This window comes from Apteryx mantelli, chromosome 33 (assembly GCF_036417845.1).
Source record: "Apteryx mantelli isolate bAptMan1 chromosome 33, bAptMan1.hap1, whole genome shotgun sequence".
NCBI lineage: Eukaryota > Metazoa > Chordata > Aves > Apterygiformes > Apterygidae > Apteryx > Apteryx mantelli.
In genome coordinates this window covers 3,554,675-3,570,746 of record NC_090010.1, presented here as the reverse complement: position 1 = coordinate 3,570,746, position 16,072 = coordinate 3,554,675, and the positions used below count along the sequence as shown (strand labels likewise).

General features: G+C 74.6%; 2 protein-coding genes across 3 annotated transcripts in view; both read right to left on the bottom strand.

Annotated features, from left to right (window-relative positions):
- The window catches only part of KMT2D (lysine methyltransferase 2D), a 28,565-nt gene extending 19,349 nt beyond the window's left edge, over positions 1-9,216 (bottom strand). The window contains exons 1-22 of the mRNA XM_067313954.1: positions 9,141-9,216; positions 7,165-7,248; positions 6,936-7,062; positions 6,607-6,830; positions 6,419-6,525; positions 6,165-6,327; positions 5,802-5,967; positions 5,608-5,722; positions 5,327-5,493; positions 4,758-5,179; positions 4,289-4,435; positions 3,335-4,185; positions 2,985-3,098; positions 2,466-2,576; positions 2,284-2,388; positions 1,850-2,031; positions 1,614-1,778; positions 1,091-1,200; positions 958-1,005; positions 477-692; positions 212-355; positions 15-131 (exon numbers count right to left, since the gene is read on the bottom strand). Coding sequence (XP_067170055.1) covers positions 15-131; positions 212-355; positions 477-692; positions 958-1,005; positions 1,091-1,200; positions 1,614-1,778; positions 1,850-2,031; positions 2,284-2,388; positions 2,466-2,576; positions 2,985-3,098; positions 3,335-4,185; positions 4,289-4,435; positions 4,758-5,179; positions 5,327-5,493; positions 5,608-5,722; positions 5,802-5,967; positions 6,165-6,327; positions 6,419-6,525; positions 6,607-6,830; positions 6,936-7,062; positions 7,165-7,213 — 3,850 coding nt within the window. The 5' untranslated portion in view covers positions 7,214-7,248; positions 9,141-9,216. The remainder of the gene's footprint in view (positions 1-14; positions 132-211; positions 356-476; positions 693-957; positions 1,006-1,090; positions 1,201-1,613; positions 1,779-1,849; positions 2,032-2,283; positions 2,389-2,465; positions 2,577-2,984; positions 3,099-3,334; positions 4,186-4,288; positions 4,436-4,757; positions 5,180-5,326; positions 5,494-5,607; positions 5,723-5,801; positions 5,968-6,164; positions 6,328-6,418; positions 6,526-6,606; positions 6,831-6,935; positions 7,063-7,164; positions 7,249-9,140) is intronic.
- Positions 9,217-11,247: 2,031 nt separating this feature from the next.
- RHEBL1 (RHEB like 1) lies at positions 11,248-15,754 on the bottom strand. 2 transcript variants are annotated; one of them, XM_067314156.1, is made up of 9 exons: positions 15,648-15,754; positions 14,824-14,895; positions 14,158-14,225; positions 13,999-14,081; positions 13,822-13,878; positions 13,688-13,735; positions 13,494-13,578; positions 13,331-13,416; positions 11,248-12,888 (listed from the first exon to the last, which is right to left on the bottom strand). In XM_067314156.1, exons 1-9 carry the CDS (start codon positions 15,697-15,699, stop codon positions 11,958-11,960), a joined length of 1,482 nt encoding a protein of 493 aa, XP_067170257.1. In that variant the 5' UTR covers positions 15,700-15,754; the 3' UTR covers positions 11,248-11,957. The 2 variants fall into 2 exon arrangements, with proteins under 2 accessions (XP_067170257.1, XP_067170258.1); XM_067314157.1 differs by having other exon boundaries at positions 12,800-13,416.
- Between the last annotated feature and the right edge of the window lie 318 nt (positions 15,755-16,072).

The following is a 16,072-nucleotide window of genomic DNA, read 5'->3' as shown; positions in this document are numbered from 1 at the left end:
GACGGGGGCCCTACCGTCCTCCGGGTGCCCCTCGGCGCTCAGCCCCTCGCGCCCCACTTCGGCCAGCACCGCCGAGACCTTCTTCAGGCGGGTGTGGGACTTCCGCTGCCGCACCATGAAGCCGCCGATGCCTGGTGGGAGGCAGAGGAGGGTCACGGCGGGGCCGGTCGTGGTCCCCCGGCTCGGGGCGGCCCCGGGCACCCGTACTCACCGGGACGGTATGGCTTGCGCTTCCTCTTCTTGCACTCATCCGGGTCCTCCAGCCCCTTGCCCGAGTCCACGTCGGCGCCGCCGTCGCGGTCGGGGCTGGCCGGAGCCTCCAGTTTGATCTCGCACTCCATGTGCTCGACGCCCACTGCAAGGTCGGGGACGTCACCGGGCACCTGCACGGCGAGGGGGGACCCCCGCAGCCCTCTGCGCCCCGCGTGCATCCCGCCTCGGAGCTGCCGTCGCGGGGGGTGGGGGGAAAAACGCACCTTCAGCCTTCAGCAGCTCGTCGGCGTCCAGGTCGCCGTCCTTCTTGTCGTCGGGGCCCAGCGGGTCGCCCCCCTCCAGGACGCCGTCGCCGTTGAGGGTGCCCAGCCGCGTCTTGCGCTGCCGGCGCTTGTGCAGGGGCGACATGGAGAGGTTGCGGAGCACAGCCATGCCCGTCTCCGTCAGCCAGACCCCCTCGAAGCGGAAGTACTGGGGCTCTGCCGGGAGGGGAAAAAAAAAAACAGCGCTGGGCACACAGTAAATGCCAGGCATGTTCCCAGGGAGCCCACATCCCTGGAAAGCACATGCCCCTGGAAAACCCGGGTTCCCAGGGAGCCCATGAGCACTACCACCTTCATCCACCCCAGTGCCACCACCTCCATCCACCCATCCCAGCGCCACCTACCTCCATCCACCCATTCACCAATCCCAGCACCATCATCTCCATCCATCCATCCATCCATCCATCCCAGCCCCACCTACCTGGCTCCTTGATTTTGATCGAGGCAATCTCCGGAGGAGGCACAGGGACTGCAGAGGGAGAGAGGCAGATGTGAATCCCTGCTGCCCCCCGCGTCCCCCCTTCCCGGCGATCTCCCCCGTCCCGGCTGCTCACCGGCTGGCTTGACCACGTAGGGCTGGCAGGCGCTGCAGTCGAATCCCTCGTCTGCCGCCTGCTCCACCTCCTCCTCCGTGAACAGGCTGTCACACGCCGCATGCAGCCACCTGTGGGGAACCAGGTCCCGTCATGAGCGTCCGGCTCCATGCAGGGTCCAGGACCCCCGTGAATGCCCGGGGCCCCGTGGGAACGGCTGCCCCAGCCGCTTGTTGGGACGTTTCCAAGCGGGGACGCGTTTCCCCACATGGGCGAGCTCAGGTTCCCCGGCTGCAGGGCTTCACCCCGAGCTCAAAAAAAACCCTGGGCAGGAAACCTCAGGGATGAGACGCTGCTGGACCGTGGCAGGGAGCCCGAAACCCTCCAAGCGGGACAAACCAGCCCTCGACCCAGCTCCAAAACTCCCCAGAGGTCCCTGCGGCAGAACGAGGAACCCGAGCACAAATTCACACCCGGCTCCACGCCGCGACCGAGGAGGGACCCAAACCGTCCAGGGAGGGGGCTGCAGGACCCCTGCGCTCACCGATCGCAGTGCCGGCACTGGATGAGCAGGTCGTCCTCCACGTACTTCTCGCGGCAGACGGGGCAGACGACGAGGCTGGCGCAGGGCGCGCAGTGGGTGTAGTTGTTCTGCCACTCGCAGTGGAAGCCGGGCGACGCGGCCCCGCACTGCACGCAGCACACGCACCTGGGGGCGAGAGACGTCAGCCTCGGCGCCGCCGGCGGCCCCCCGCGCCCGGCTCCCGCGGCGGCGCTCACCACTTGCACTTCCAGCCGCCCTTGGGCACGGTCTGCAGCGGCGGGTCCAGGCAGTACGTGTGGTAGCTGATGTCGCAGTCGTCGCAGAGCAGCAGGCGGGAGGGATCGGAGGCTTTGCCGCACACCTCGCACACGATGCACTCCACGCAGCGCCAGCCCTTCAGCAGCATCACCTTGGTGATCTGGGCAGGGGCGGTCGCGTGAGCCCTGGGCACGGCCGCGCGGACGTACGGCCCCCCCCCCCGTGCATGGCACGGCCACGTGGACAGACGTTCCCCCCTCGTGCACGGCATGGCCATGCACCGGGACACGGCACGGCCATGCACCGGGGCACACACATGCATGCATCCCCCCCCTGGCATGGGCATGCATCGCCCCGTGCACGGCACGGTCCTGCCCACCCGGAGCCGGGCAGGGGTCCCGGCGCCCCTCACCTTGCTGTTGACGCAGTAGGGGTGGTAGCACTGGGAGCACTGGGAGCAGGCCAGGAGATGCCCCTCGGCCCCGCGCCCGAAGCTGCCGCACACCACGCACATATCCTGCGGGAGGGAGAGGGGCCGTGAGCGGCGCCGGCAGCGGACGGGTGCCCCATCCCGCCGCGCGGCGCCCTGCTTACCTGCATGAGCACGAACTTGTCGGTGTTGGAGAAGAGGACGACCGTGTTCTGCATGGTGTCGTCATCGTCCTCGTCCTCCTCCTTGCTGGGCGAGCTCTCCACGTCGGCGAGCTGGGGGCAGAGCGCGGGGACGGGGGCTCAGGGCCAGCGCGGGGCAGGGGGACACCGGCCACATCCTGGCGCCAAACCGGGGGGGGGGGGCACGCGAGGGGCAGCAGACCCCAAAGCCCACCCGCAAGCAACCCTTCCCCCGGGGGCTGGCTTGGCACCAGCCCCACGCGGAGGGCGAGACCCCCCCCCAGCACAGCCCCGCCGCCGCCGTCCCCGGGGAGTCGCTCCGCTCCGGGGTCCCCTGCCCGCCCCGCAGCGCCCGGAGGGCTCCCGAGCCTTTCCGAGGGATGGGGATGGATGCTGGGGAAAGGGCAAGGGAAGGATGCTCGGCTCTCGGCCCTGCCACCTAGCAGCTCGGGGACCCCCCCCCCGGCCCCCCTCCCCGCCGCCGCCCCAGCCCAGCCTTACTGCTAGGGTGTCAACGGACGAGGTGGTCGACTTCAGGCGCGCACGGCCCCGGCCCCGGCCCCCGTGGGACCCACCTCGGGGGCGCCTCCGCCCGGGGAAGCTGCTGCTGCGACCCTAGGGCCAAGGGGGAGAGGGGGGTTACGGCCGCCCGGACGGACCCCCGCCGCCGCCGCGCGTCCCGCCTCGGGGCAAGGGGTGGGAGCGGAGGGGCACGGTCCCCATCCCACCCCCCATCGACCTACGCACCGCAGGGACGCCCCAGGGAAAAAAGGGGAGCACGGCCCCAAAGAGGGGGAACCCCCCCCCCCCCACGAGGACGAGGCCGGCGGGACCCCCCCCCAGCCCGGTACCTGCTTGACGCGGGAGCGGCCCGGGGAGCTGCGCCGCCGGCTCTTGTCCCCGTCGCCCTTGGCGGCCGGCTCGAAGAGCAGCGAGTCGTCCGTCTCGGCGCCCAGCGGCAGCGAGCCGCCGTCCTCCTTCTGCAGGCTGCCGTCGGCGGCGGCGAGCGCCAGGTCGAGGGACAGCGAGCCCCCGCCCTCGGGGTCCGGCGAGCCCAGCAGCGGCTCCGAGCCGGGGAAGCTGCTGCTCGTGTCCCCCTGGCTCAGGTTCGAGATCTCGTTGAGGATGTCGGGCCGGGGCCGCAGGGCGGGGGGCTCGGGCCCCCCCTCGTCCCCGCGCCCCAGCAGCTTCTCCCCGGCGGCGCACACCTCCATGGGCGTCTCGGGACCCAGCTCCTCCGGCTCCAGCGGCTCGGGGGACCCCTTGGCTTCAGGGTCGCCCCCTGCCCTGCCTTCCTCCAGCCCGTCCTCCTCGCTCAGCGGCGGGGAGCTCCCGCTGGTGCCCTCCCGCTCCAGCCTCGGCGCCTCCTCTTCCTCCTCCTCCTCCTCTTCGGGCAAGCCCGGGAAGGGCCCCAGCTCCGGGGCCGGGCTGGCGCGGGGGTCGTCTCCGGCGGGGCTGGCCGGCGAGCCCCCCTCGCCGCCGGCCGTCTCCATCTCCTCGTCCTCGGGGGGCTCGGCGGGGGCCGGGGCGCAGGCGGGGGAGCCCAGCGGGGGCGGCGGGGAGCCGGGCGGCTCCGTGTCCATGGCAGTGCCGGGGCTGCCGGGGGGCTCGGGCAGGGTCGGGGCGGGAGGCTCGGGCACCTCGTCCTCCGCGGCACCGGGCGAGGGGGCCGGGGGGCAGGCGGGCGAGACGGCACGGAGATCTGGGGGGGGGGGGACAGACAGACGGATGGAGGAGAGGGACGGTGACGACGTGGCCCCCGGCGGAGACCCCCCGCCACCCCCACGTGCCCCCCCCAGACCCACCTGGAGGCGCCGGGGGCGGCGGAGCCGCCTCGGGGGGCAGCAGCGGCTCCGGCTCCAGCTCCATCTCCTCCTCGGGGGGCACCTCGAGGGGCACCTCGGGGGCCAGGGCAGGCGCCTCCTCTGCCACGTCCGCCTCGGGGAGGAGACCTGTGGGACGGGGCCGTGCGTGAGGGGGGCTAAAGGGGTCCCCCCCCACCAGCGGGGCCTGGGGCAGAAAGGACATGAGCATCACCGTGGCCCAGCCGGGCACAGGGACACCCCCCCCAGGGGACACCGAGGCACAGGGACACCCCCCCCAGGGGACACCGAGGCACAGGGACACCCCCCATGGGACACCGGGCACGCAACCGGGGTCACCAGGCTGGGAGAGGACCCAGGCGTCCTGCCTCCCTCCTGCAGCGGGACCCACCCCCCCCAAATAGGGGACAGCGAGAGGGGAAAGGGGGCAGACGCAGAGGCTCCCACTTACCCGGTGGCTTGGGGTCCTCCTCGGGGGGCAGTTTGGGGTCCTCCTCGGGGGGCGGCTCGGGGTCCTCCTCGGGGGGCGGCTCAATGGGGGGTGGCTCAACGGGGGGCGGCTCGTCGGGGGGCGGTTCGTCGGGGGGCAGCTCAACGGGGGGTGGCTCGTCGGGGGGCGGCTCGCCATCGTTTGGGGGTGCTTCGCCACCGTCCGGGGGTGCCTTGCTACCGCCCGGGGGTGCCTCGCCGTCATCCGGGGGTGCCCCGTCACCATCCGGGGGTGTCCCACCGCCACCATCCAAGGGCACCCCGCCACCGTCCGGGGCCGCCTCGCCGGGCTCCCCGCCGGGCTGCGGCTCCTCGCCGGGCTCCGCGGGCTCGGGCTGGCGCATGGGCACGTCGGCCGGCTCGCTGCGCTCGGGGGACGCCAGCCTGGACGGAGGGGCTGGGTGAGGGGAGCGGGTCCCTTCCCCGGCACCGAGTGACCCCCCCCAGCCTTGCTCCCAGCCCCTCATCTGCAAAAGCAGGGACCTGGCGCGATCCCCCCCCCACCCAGCAGGTGCCCCTGTCCCCACTCACGCCGGGGCGGCGGGGTCCGGCTGGGGGCCGGCGCCCGGGTCCCCGCGGGCGTCCTCGGCGCCGCGCTGCTCCTGGCACCCCTCGCACACCGAGTAGTTCTTGTACCACTGGCAGCCGGGGTCGAGGCCGGCTGGGCGCAGGCCACACTCGGAGCAAACCCGGCAGTTCTGGGGGGGGCAGAGGCACGTCAGGGGCAGGAGCGGGGACCATCCCCGTCCCCTCCGGGCGGCTCGGCACGGGGGCGTCCCCCCCCCGTCCCCGTGCCCGGCGGCGGGAGGCACCTTGCACTTCCAGGAGTCGGTGGGGAGGCTCTCGATGGCCGGCTCCATGCAGAAGGTGTGGTAGCCCTTGTCGCAGGCCTCGCAGACCAGCATCATGGAGTCGTCGCCGGGCCGCCTGCGGAGCAGGCGCGGGGCCGTGAGCGCCGCCCCACCGAGCCCTCGGCCCCGCCAGCCCCGCGGCGGCCGGCTCTCACCTGCAGGTTTGGCACACTTTGCACTCGGGGCACTGCCAGCCCGAGCGCTTGCGGGGCGTCAGGGCGATGTCCAGGCAGGCCCCGTGGTAGTGCTGCCCGCAGCTGGTGCAGAAGAGCAGGTCCCGCAGGTCGCCCGGCCCGTCGCACACCACGCACCGGGCGTCCTCTGCACGCGGGAGACAGCGGGGCCGTCAGCGTCCCCACCGCAGCGCCCCGTCCCCTCGCCACCCCGCAGCCCGGCCGGCAGACCCAGGCGCCCTGGCTCCACGTCTCCTCCCAAACCTCAGGGACCCCCTTCCCAAGGCGGGAGGGGGCCCCAGCGTCCGGCTCCCGGCCTCCCTCGCCGCCCCGGCCCGCACGCACCCATCTGCACCGCCTCAGCCACGTGCTCCGGACACAGGAGCCGCAGGGTCTTCATGGACTGGAAGGAGCCGCTGGCCGCGGCGCAGGGGAAGTGGTAGAGCCGGGGACACCCGTCCGCCCGGCACGGGATGGTGGCCCCCATCCTCCGACAGTGTTCACATTTCTGAAAGCGGCAAGAGCTTGGCACGGTCAAGGATGGACGGACGGACCGAGCTCGGCCCCGAGCCGCGCGGGGGTCCCGGCAACGGGCTCACCTGTGAGATCCCTGAGAAAACAGCTCTGTCCACGTGGGCCAGCCCGGCCGCGTCCGGCAGCACCCCGGCGGACCAGGCTGCGCACCAGCGGTGCACCCAGCAGTGCCCTGCGGGGAGGCGGCGGCGTCAGCGGGGGGCCGCGGCGGGGACCCCGCAGGGCAGGGCGCCGGCGGCGCGGCCGCGCTCACCTGTCGGCTCGAAGAGCTGCGCCGGCGACACCCGCTCGGAGAAGCCGATCTGGGCCAGGTCGTCCCCCGGCGGCACCGGCTCGGGCTCGCCGGCAGCCTCGGCGGGTTCGGGCGCCGCCGGCCGCTGGGGCCAGTCGGGCGGCGGGTCGAAGCGCTGCAGCTCCCGCTGCCCGTGCAGGCTCCAGTCCCCACAGTTGCAGAGGGCGCAGCGGCGGGCCGGGGCGCTGGGGCGCGCGGGGCCATCAGGGGGGGCGTGCGGAGCGGCACCCGGCCCCGCGGCACCCCCCGAGCCGCCCCGCGGCCCCACACGCCCTGGCCCCTGCCCTCACCTGCCGGCCTGGGGAGGCTCCTTTGTGCCCGCGCTCTCCGGCTCCGGCCCCGCCGAGGCTCCTTCGGGCGGTTTCAGGGGGTCTCCCTCCGCGCCGCCCGCCTCCTCCGAGGACGCGGCCCCGTCGGCTGCCGGGAGAAGCGGCCGTCGCATCCCGGGGACGCAGCACCCCTCCGCCCGCCAGCGGGGAGCTGCAGCGAGCCGGGCTCGCCCGGGCGCCCCGCGCTCACCTGGCGTCTCCGAGTCCTTGTCCTCGCTGGGCGGTTTCTGTTCGTCCATCCTGCCTCCTGCCGTCCCTCCGGAGAGGCCCGCGGCTGCAAGGGCGCGACGGCCGTGAGCACCCAGCGCCCGCCCTGGCCCTTCTTGGCCACGCGCCGCTTACGGCTCCCAGGGGCCTGCGAGACCCCGGTGCCCTGCCCTCGGCTGCTCCGCTCCCCCAGCACGTCAGCGGCTGCAACCTCAGCACAAGCCGGCAACGAGGCCGGCGGGTATCACGAGTGCGCTGGGGCTCAGCGCGCCCCACAGCCCCTGCCCAGCCAGCGAGGGAGGGACCAAGCCCTGGAGAAGGGGAGAAGCAGCCCCTGCGTGGGACACGCCAAAGCCCCTCGCCAGCCCCAGCGGGCACCCGGGGCTGACCCAGCCCGGCTGCGGGGGGACGCGGCCCCCAGGGTCGCTCCCGGCAGGCAGGGAGGTGGAAAAGGGCACTGCGGCAGCTCCGGGAGCCCAAGGGGTTTCTGGGCCCCACACCCCCCCACGGCAGAGCACAGGCAGCAGGAGAGACGGGCAACTCCCGGTCTAGCGAGGGGAGCTGGGACCAGGGCTCCGCGTCCCCGCCGTAAGCAGCCTCGCGCAGCCTCCGACTTCCCGTGCCTCAGTTTCCCCAGGGCCGGCACTGACCTGGCCAAGCCCCCACGGTGCCTGGGGTCCCTCGGACCCGGGGACGGTGCCAGGGACCCGCAACGCCACCCCTGCTCCGGCTGGGCCTGGCCCCGCCGCCAGCGCACACCAGGGCAGCTTTCGCTCCCGAGCACCGAGATTTGGAAGCAACACCGAAACCGAAGTTACGGATTAAGAGGTGACTCAGGAGCCGTGGCTGGGGCCGGAGGGGTCCGCGCCCCCACGCGGGCTCTGCGCGCGGCCCCCGCGTCACCCCTCGTTTCTTCCTGGGGTCAGTATTTAACACACAGCCCGAAAAGCCAGGGCGGCACCGGGCACCGTCAGGGAGGGGAAGGCGCGGGGCCGCGGATTCGGGGCGGGGAGAGAGGAGCGTTTCTAAGTAGGTCCCAAATGTCACGCTGAGACCTAATCCGAACTGAGAGATAGGGAAAATGGCCTGGATTCGTTGCCAGCGGGAGCCGCGCAGCGCCGCGGGGCCGGGACGCGGCGGGGCCGGGACGCTGCGGCTGCTCCAGCCCCGCGGGCCGGGGCAGGACGCGCCGGGCACGGGGCGCAGGACGAGGACCTCCGCGGGCTGTCACCGTCACCCCGGGGCGGCCGCCGCCGCGGAGCCGCTCTAAGCGGACCCAGCGCCCCCGCGCTGCAGTCCCAGCGGCACCGAGCCACCACGGGGCGACCCGGGGGGACCGAGCGCCCCCCACTCCGCGACAGGAACCCCCCGAACATGCCCTGCGCAGCCCCCCTGCACCACCGCGTTCGGGGTCCCGGGGTGCCGGGCAGGCGCCCCCGCCCCAAAAGCCGGGGGGCCGGGCGAGGCGGCGAGCCGGCACGCAGCACTCAACAGGTAGCGGGAGGGTAGGGACGGCGCTGCGAAGCCCCCGGGGAGGGGACGGCGACCCCCCGTATGCCGGGGGCCGCCCGGGCCGGGGCGCAGGGCCCCCCCCACACGCACGCTCCGCGCCCGAGCAAATCTGCTCCGGCTCCTCCGTAATCCACGGGGGATTAGAGCCGCGGCGGCTCGGCCGGGCCTGCGGGCCGCGGGCCACCGAGCCGCGAACGGCGGGCGGCCCCGGGGAGGGGGCGCTCGGCCCCACGTCACCCGGGGCCACCGGCACCTCCCGCCGGAGGGGGGGGGGGAAGCGCCCCCACCGCCGGGACCCCCCGCGCCCGGCGCCCCCACCCCGTTCCCAGCCGCCGGCGTCCGTGCAAAACCCCGACGGAGAGCGAAACCGACGAGGCCCGGGCGCCCCCCGGGCGCCGCCGCCGCGCCGCGGCCTACCGCGGCCCCGCGCCCCCGGCGCGCACCTACCTGCGCTCACTCGGCGGCCCGGCAGCCCTCACCCCGCGAAGTCCATGGGCTGCGGGCGGCGGCGGACATGGCCGGGAAAACAACACGGAGAGGCGTTGGCGCCCGCGCCGGGGGGCGCCGGGCCGCGCCGCCGCCGCCGCGCGCCCCGACGGCGGGGCCGGCCCGCCCGGGAGCCGCCTGCCCGGCGCCGCCGAGGCCTGCCGTGCCCCGCGCCGGGCCGGGCCCGCCACCGGGCCGGGACACAAAGGGAGCCCGGGGCTGCGCTCTGATCCGCGGCCGCCGCCGGAGGAGGAGGAGGAGGAGGAAGAGGAGGCCTCGCTCGCCGCCGCCGCCGCCCCGCGCACGCGAGCCCGGCGAGGAGCGCGGCCGGGCCCGGCGCGGCGCGGCACGCGGCCGGCCCGGTGCCCGCGGCCCGGGGCCCGGTTCCCGGGGCGGGGGGCGCAGGCGGCGGCGGCCCCGGGGCGGCGCGGCGGGGCAGGCGGCGGGCCCGGCGCGGCCCCGGCGGGGCAGGCGGCGGCTCGCGCTGGCCCCGGTACGGAAGGCGGCGGGCCCGGAGCGAGCGTTGAGACTTTTCCCTTCCGGGGGGGGGAGGGGGGAAGCGGAAAACGGGGAGGAAAAAGCGGGCACCGGGGGAGGGGAAGTTTCTCAATGGCCCGGCGCGGCTACACTGTAGCGAGCCGGGCCGGAAGGAAACGGGGCCGCGGCCGGGCCGGGCCGGGGCGCCACGCGGGGGGCGGCGGGGCCGCCGCCACGGCCCCCGCCTGCCCCAGGCCTCCTCTCTTTCTTTTCCTCTTTCCCCTTCCCTCCTTCTCTCGCTCTCCCCCCCCCGCCCTGCCCCTCCGGCCGCCGGGCCCGGGGCCGGCGGGGGCGCGGCGGGGCCCCGGGGCTGGCTCTTACCCCCCCGTTTTCCTCCCCTACAACGAAGGGCTTCAAGAAACTGAACAGAAAGTGTTCCCCGACGCAGCCATTTTCAGAGGAAAGTAGTCCTGCTGGGCCGCCCCCGGCTCGGCGGCCCCCCCTTCCTCCTCCTCCTCCTCCTCCTCCTCCTCCTCCTCCTCTGCGAGGGGAGGGCGGGAGCCCGCGGCCCGGCCGGCCCCCGCCCGCGCCGCCCCGCCGCTCCGCTCCGCTCCGCCGGGGCCGCCCCGCCGGGGCCGCCGCCCGCCGCCGCCGGGGGTGCGGGGCCGCGGGCGGGGGGGGGGGGAGGGCGGCGCGGCCGCACTACTTCGCCTCGGGGGCTCGGGCGGAGGGACACGGCGCGGGGCGGGAGCGAGCTGTGACGAGCGGGAGGGGGGGGGTGTGACGGTGCGGAGCCGCAGTGCACGCTGGCGGCGAGGGATCCCTCCGCCCGCGTTAACCCCGCCGTGGCCGGGCCGGGCGGCGGCGCGCACGTGGGGCACCGGCAGCGGCACCGGCACCGCTCGCTCCCCCTGTTGCCCCGCGGCCGGCGGGGCGGGCGCTGCCGGTGCCCCACTGCGCCTGGCCGGGGGGCTGCCGTCGTGCCCGGCCCCGGTCCCGGCCGGGGGGGCAGGGGGTGCACCCAGCCCTGGCTGTCTATGGGGCAGCCGTTATGCCCGGCTGTGGGGCAGGTGCCGTGCCTGGCCTCAGCCGGCCATGGGGCAGCCGTTGGGCCTTGTCCCAGCTGTCTATGGGGCAGCCATCGTGCCCAGCCCCAGCTAGCCGTGGGGCAGATGTCATGCTCAACCCTGGCCGCCTATGGGGCAGGCGTCATGCTGAACCCTGGCTGTCTATGGGGCAGGCATCATGCCCAGCCCTGGCTGTCCATGGGGCAGGCATTGCACTGGGCCCCAGCCGTCCACAGGGCACGGATCGTGCCCAGCACTGGCTGTCCATGGGGCAGGCGCCATGCCCAGCTGTGGGGCAGGTGAGGTGCCAGGCCCCAGCATGGACATTGTGCCCGGCCCCAGGGCCGCGTCACGCCAGGCCCTGGCCAGCCGTGGGGCACGTCACTCCCGCGCCATGGGGCTGGGACCACCTGCCCCTGCGGCCGTGAGGGCAGCACGTGGCCCAGTGGCGCCTGGGACCCCAGCCCTCACCCCGCCCCACGGTCTCGGCGCGACCGCGGCGGCAGCCACCACGCAACCTCGGCTTTGCTCCCATTTGGTTTATTGCTGCTCTGCTCTCATCTCCGCGGAGCCCCCAGCCCCGGACCGCGCCAGCCCCCCACGGCAGCGCCGAGGCCCCTGGAGAGCGCAGCCAGGGGCGACATCTGCCATGGGCGGCCGCGGCCTGAGCGTCGTGCAAGATGCCCGCGGCCAGCCCTGGCGCTCCCAGTGCAGCAGGGAAGCGGGCGAGGAGCCGGTGAGGCTTCGCCCGCCGCAGGGCCGGGACTGAGCCAGATTAGGGCCGCGGCCGCTCCGGCTGCCCGCTCTCCTCGGCGCTGGGCGCAGGGATTAGCCGAGCCTCCATCTGCCAGGCCTGCCCCGCTGGCGCCAGCGCCGCGCGCACGGGGCTCGGCAGCTCCAGCCACCCCTCGTCTCCCAGCCACAAGCAGCTTCCGAGGGGCCAGGACGGAGGGGACGCGACCCCCAGCAAAGCCCCCTGCCGGGCAGGATGCTCTGGGGCGAGCGGGGACCCCCCGAGGGGGGACGGGGAGAGATTGGGCCCCGGTTGCTCTGGCAGAGCCCCAGGGCTGCACTGCCCGCGATGCCACGGGGCTGGGGGAGCCCGGCCGGTGCAGCCCCCGCAGCAGCACCCCGCTGCCAGCACCCACCCCGGAGCAGCACGGGGGGCCGCTCGCCCCCGGGACGCGGTGGCACTGTGGACCTGGCTCCCTTCCTCCCACCTGGCCCAGCTCCCTCACCGAGGGCCCAGCACCACCCTGCCCCGCTCCTGGCACCGCGCTCCGACGCCGGGGCGTTCGCCCCCTCCGCGCCCCAGGCGGGTGCGAGGCCCACGGGTGCAGGCGCGAGGCCCACGGGTGCAGGCGCTGCCACACCAGCCCGCAGGCGGCCACGAGAGGGCAGGAGGCGAGCGTGGCGCCGGCCTGGGCGCTGGCACCCCGGGGCCTGCAGCCTCCGGCAGGGCCTGGCTCCGGTCCCCCGGGTGCTGCATCCCCGGGGCGCCAGCATCCCCCTCCCCGCACCCACCACGGGCACTCGGCTCGCAGCCAGAGCGGCGGGGACCACGCGTGCCGGGGCAACGCTGCCAGAGACCCATCCCCAGCCCAGGGCACGGTCCCCAGGGTGGGGCGCAGACCTGTCCTCTTGGCCCCAGGGACCCCCAGAGCCCCCCCTGCACCCACCCTGGCCCCTGCACCCCTTTCCCTGCATGCAGCTCCTTGTGCCTCTCTGCTAACAACATAATTGGGTAATTAGCAGTAATTAGCCTGCCTGGGTGGAGATAAGCCATGCAGGGAACCGCAGCACTGTGCGCCCAGGGCCTGGGCGCCCCGGCAGCATGGAGCCCCCCCCACACTCGCCTGCATCCCGGCTGCCTGCGGGCTGAGGCCAGTCCAAGGTGCTGGTGGGGCCAGGGGTGCTCAGCCCAGGGGGACGGGGTGGGGGCACCCTGCTCCTTCCACCGCGGGAAACAGCCCTGGCGAGGCCGGATCGGCCCCCGCAGGGCTGCTTCCTTCCCCGGACCCGGCCGGGCACCGCCGGCCCGGGCCGGGCTCCAAGGGGGTTCGCCCACAGCACAAAGTTGAATTGTTCGAGTCCAGCGTCCCCGACTCCCACACGCCGCCGCTGCCAGCGCGGCGGGGCCGGGGGGAAGAATCACAGCACAGTGCCTGGGAACAAGCGCCATATTCAGCTCCTGCTCCACGGCGGCGGCTCCGTTTCGGCAGGACGACGGCAGGAGGCGGCGACCAGGGCTCAGCCCCGGGAGGGGATCCTGGGACGGTGCTGGAAAAGTCCCGCTCCCGCAGCACGGGGGGGGGGGAGCAGAGCCAGGAACGACTCCACATCCTTGTGCACGGAGCGAGACAGCAGCTCCCAACAGCGAGGACCCCCCCGCCCAGCACCCCCCTCGCCTCCGTGGCCCCGTGACCACCACCGGCCCCCGACGCCTGTGCAAAGCGGCCCCGGCGCGGGCGGCCGCGCGTGAGGTGCGGCGTCAGGGGTCACCCGTACGGCAGCGGGGCTCGGGGGCCCCGCAGCCCCCACCATGGCCGCAGCCAGGTCCCACAGGGGCCATGCCCCGCGCCGGGCTCTGCCCCAGGCAGGGCTCACATCAGGAGGCAGTTGTGCTCCCTGCCGTAGGAGTTGTCCACGCGGTCGATCTCCTCGATGATCTTTGTGAAGATGCCCTGGGTCACCTGGGGACGAGGAGACGTGAGCCGCCGGCCCCGCGCGGGGCACGGCCGCCCGCCACGCGCCCCCCACCGGGCCCGACCTGGCTCTCCTTGGCCGAGGACTCGAGGAAGATGGCCCCCCACGACTCCGCCAGCTTCTTGCCTTCGTCCGTCTTCACCTCTCGGCTAGAGAAACAGCAGAGGAGGGGAACGGGCAAGACAGTCCGGGAGGTCCCCGCACCTGGGGGCGGCTGCAGCCCCGGGGAGGGCGAGGGGACCCCGGAGCCCTTCTTACCTCTCCAGGGACAGGTCTGCCTTGTTGCCGACCAGCACCACGGGCATGCTGCAGGCAAGGGCAGAGCGTGAGGGCTGCCGGCACCGCCAGCCCCGGCGCTGGCACCGGCCGGTCACGGAGGGGACAGCACTTACCGTGTCTTCCCCCTGCTCTCGTACAGCTTGTTGTGAAGCGTCTTCACCACCTGGAAGCTGCAGGGAGAAGCGGGGCTCCCAGCGCTGCCCAGCGGCACCCCCGGCGCCCCGTGCCCACGGAAGGGACGGCAGGACGAGGGGCAGCCCGGGAGGGCCGGGGCCGCCGACGGCACTCACCTCCGCAGCGACGTCACCGAGTACACCAGCACGTAGCCGTGGATGCCGATGATGAAGGAGTGGGGCAAGATGGTGTATTCATCCTGGAGGAGGGCAGGCAGGCTTGGTGTCAGGCGCGGCGCAGCGGCCCCCGGCCCCCCCACTGCTCCCCACCATTACCTGCCCGGCCGTGTCCACCAGCTGCAGGTGGAACTCATCCTTGCCCACCATCACCATCTTGCTGTAGGCTGCGGAGACGGTACCGGGTTAGCGGGGCTGCCCGGGGCCCTCTGCACCTCACCCAGCCCGTGGCCACCCAGGGACCAGTGTCCCCCTCCATCCGGGCTGCTCTGGGCAACCCAGGACACGGGGCCTCCCGGGCTGCTGGGAGGCAGCGGCAGCTTCTTCCCTGCAAGAAGCCTCCCCATTGCACCACAACAGAGGAGCAGCTGCGCTCGGAGGCTGGCCCAGACCAGCCTCCCACCATGCTCAGCCCCCTCCGGCCCTGCCCCTTCCCTGCCAGGGCAGGATGGGCCCCTTCTGCCCCAGACAGGGCCCTCGTCTTGCAGCCACCAGCCCCAGGACGGCCGGGGGACCTGAGCCCTTCCCAGCACCCCGTTAGGAGCAGCAAGCTTGCACCAGGGTCAAGCTGGTGGCAGATCCCTGGCCGTGTCCCCCCCAAGGTCCCGGGGCAGCCAATGCTCCCCCCAGAGCTGACCCTGCCCAGGTCCCTCTGCTCCCCCCAGCAGCATTCATGCAGGCCAGAGTGGGGACATGTTTGTCCTCGTCATATGTCTGCGGGAAAGGGTGACCCCACGCAGGGCAGCCCCCCAGCCTGGGACTTACTGCTCTCCACCGTGGGGTCGTAGCAGTCCATAAACTTCCCCTCCACGAACTGGTGAGCCAGGGAGGTTTTGCCTGGGGAGGAGAGAGCGAGAGCCCCGAGCTGAGCAGGGAGCCGGGCTACGGCCTGTCCCCGGGCAGGGGGTCCCGGCGTCGCCCTGCCACGAGCAGGGAAGGAGCACGGCTGAGGGAAGTGAGTCATTTCCCCATCGTGTCCCCACACTCACTGCCTCCTCCCGAGCCCCGGGACTCCCTTGGGGGGGAGGGTGATGGGGGGCTCCTGGGGAGGGTGCCCAGGCTGAGCACGGCCCCCACCTCCAGCAGGTCAGGGCAGCCCCCACTGCCAGGGGGAGGGAACCTGCCGTGCACCGAGCTCTCAGCAGTGGGAGCCACCCTGGGCATCCCCGGCCACCGCAGAGGGGCCCAGCACGGCCCCCGCACTGCGGCCCCCAGGACATCCCCTGCCCCCTCGGCAGTCACCCACTGCACAGCCCTCTCCCACGCACAGGGGGCTGCCTGTGCCCCCAAAAGCCTCATTGCACAGCACCTTCCCACCCGTGCACACCCGGCCACGGCCCCCCTTGCACACCCCACCACGGACCCCCCACCCCCTTGCACAGCCCCTCTCCCCCCGCACAGCCCGCCACGGACCCTCGTGCTGCACAGCCGCATCGCGCAGCCCCTCTCCCGGTGCACGGCGCCTCCCAGCGCGCGCCCGGCCGTGCTCCCCACCGCCCTCCTTGCAGCCCCGCTGCACGGGCGCCCCGCCGTCGCGCAGCCCCGGGTGCACAGCCGTGCCGCGGCACGGCGGGGCCGGTAGGACTCACCCACGGCCCGGTAGCCCAGGATAACCACTTTCCGGTAGCGCACCAGCGGCATGGCCCACGCCGCGCGGGGCGGGGGCGAAGGCGGGCGGGGCGGGGCAGCGCGGGCGGGCGCGGCAAGCGGCGCTATAAAACCGCCCGCCGCGGCGGGAGTGAGGGGGGGGGGCGGCCCCGCCGCCACAACACCGGCCGCCCCACGTGACCACAACACCGCCCCGCTCGTCGCTCCCATTGGCCGCGCCGCGGCGGCGGGGGCGGGGCGGGAGGGCGGCGCAGGCGCGCTGGCGGCCGGGGCTCCATTCATGAAAACGGAGGGAACGGCCGGGCCACGTGGGTGCCACACACCTGCGCCGGCCACGTGGGGAGGCGCCCGGCCCCTGCCCTGCCTCCGCCCGGCCCCGGGGACACCCGCGGGGACCCCCAGCCCC

Coding starts and splice junctions, on each gene's coding strand:
- RHEBL1 (XM_067314156.1), bottom strand. CDS start 15,699: ATGCCGCTGGTGCGCTACCGGAAAGTGGTTATCCTGGGCTACCGGGCC. Junction 14,082..14,157: donor TGGTGGACACGGCCGGGCAG/GTAATGGTGGGG, acceptor GCCCTCCTCCAG/GATGAATACACCATCTTGCC. Junction 12,889..13,330: donor GAGCACAACTGCCTCCTGAT/GTGAGCCCTGCC, acceptor GCTTGTTCCCAG/GCACTGTGCTGTGATTCTTC.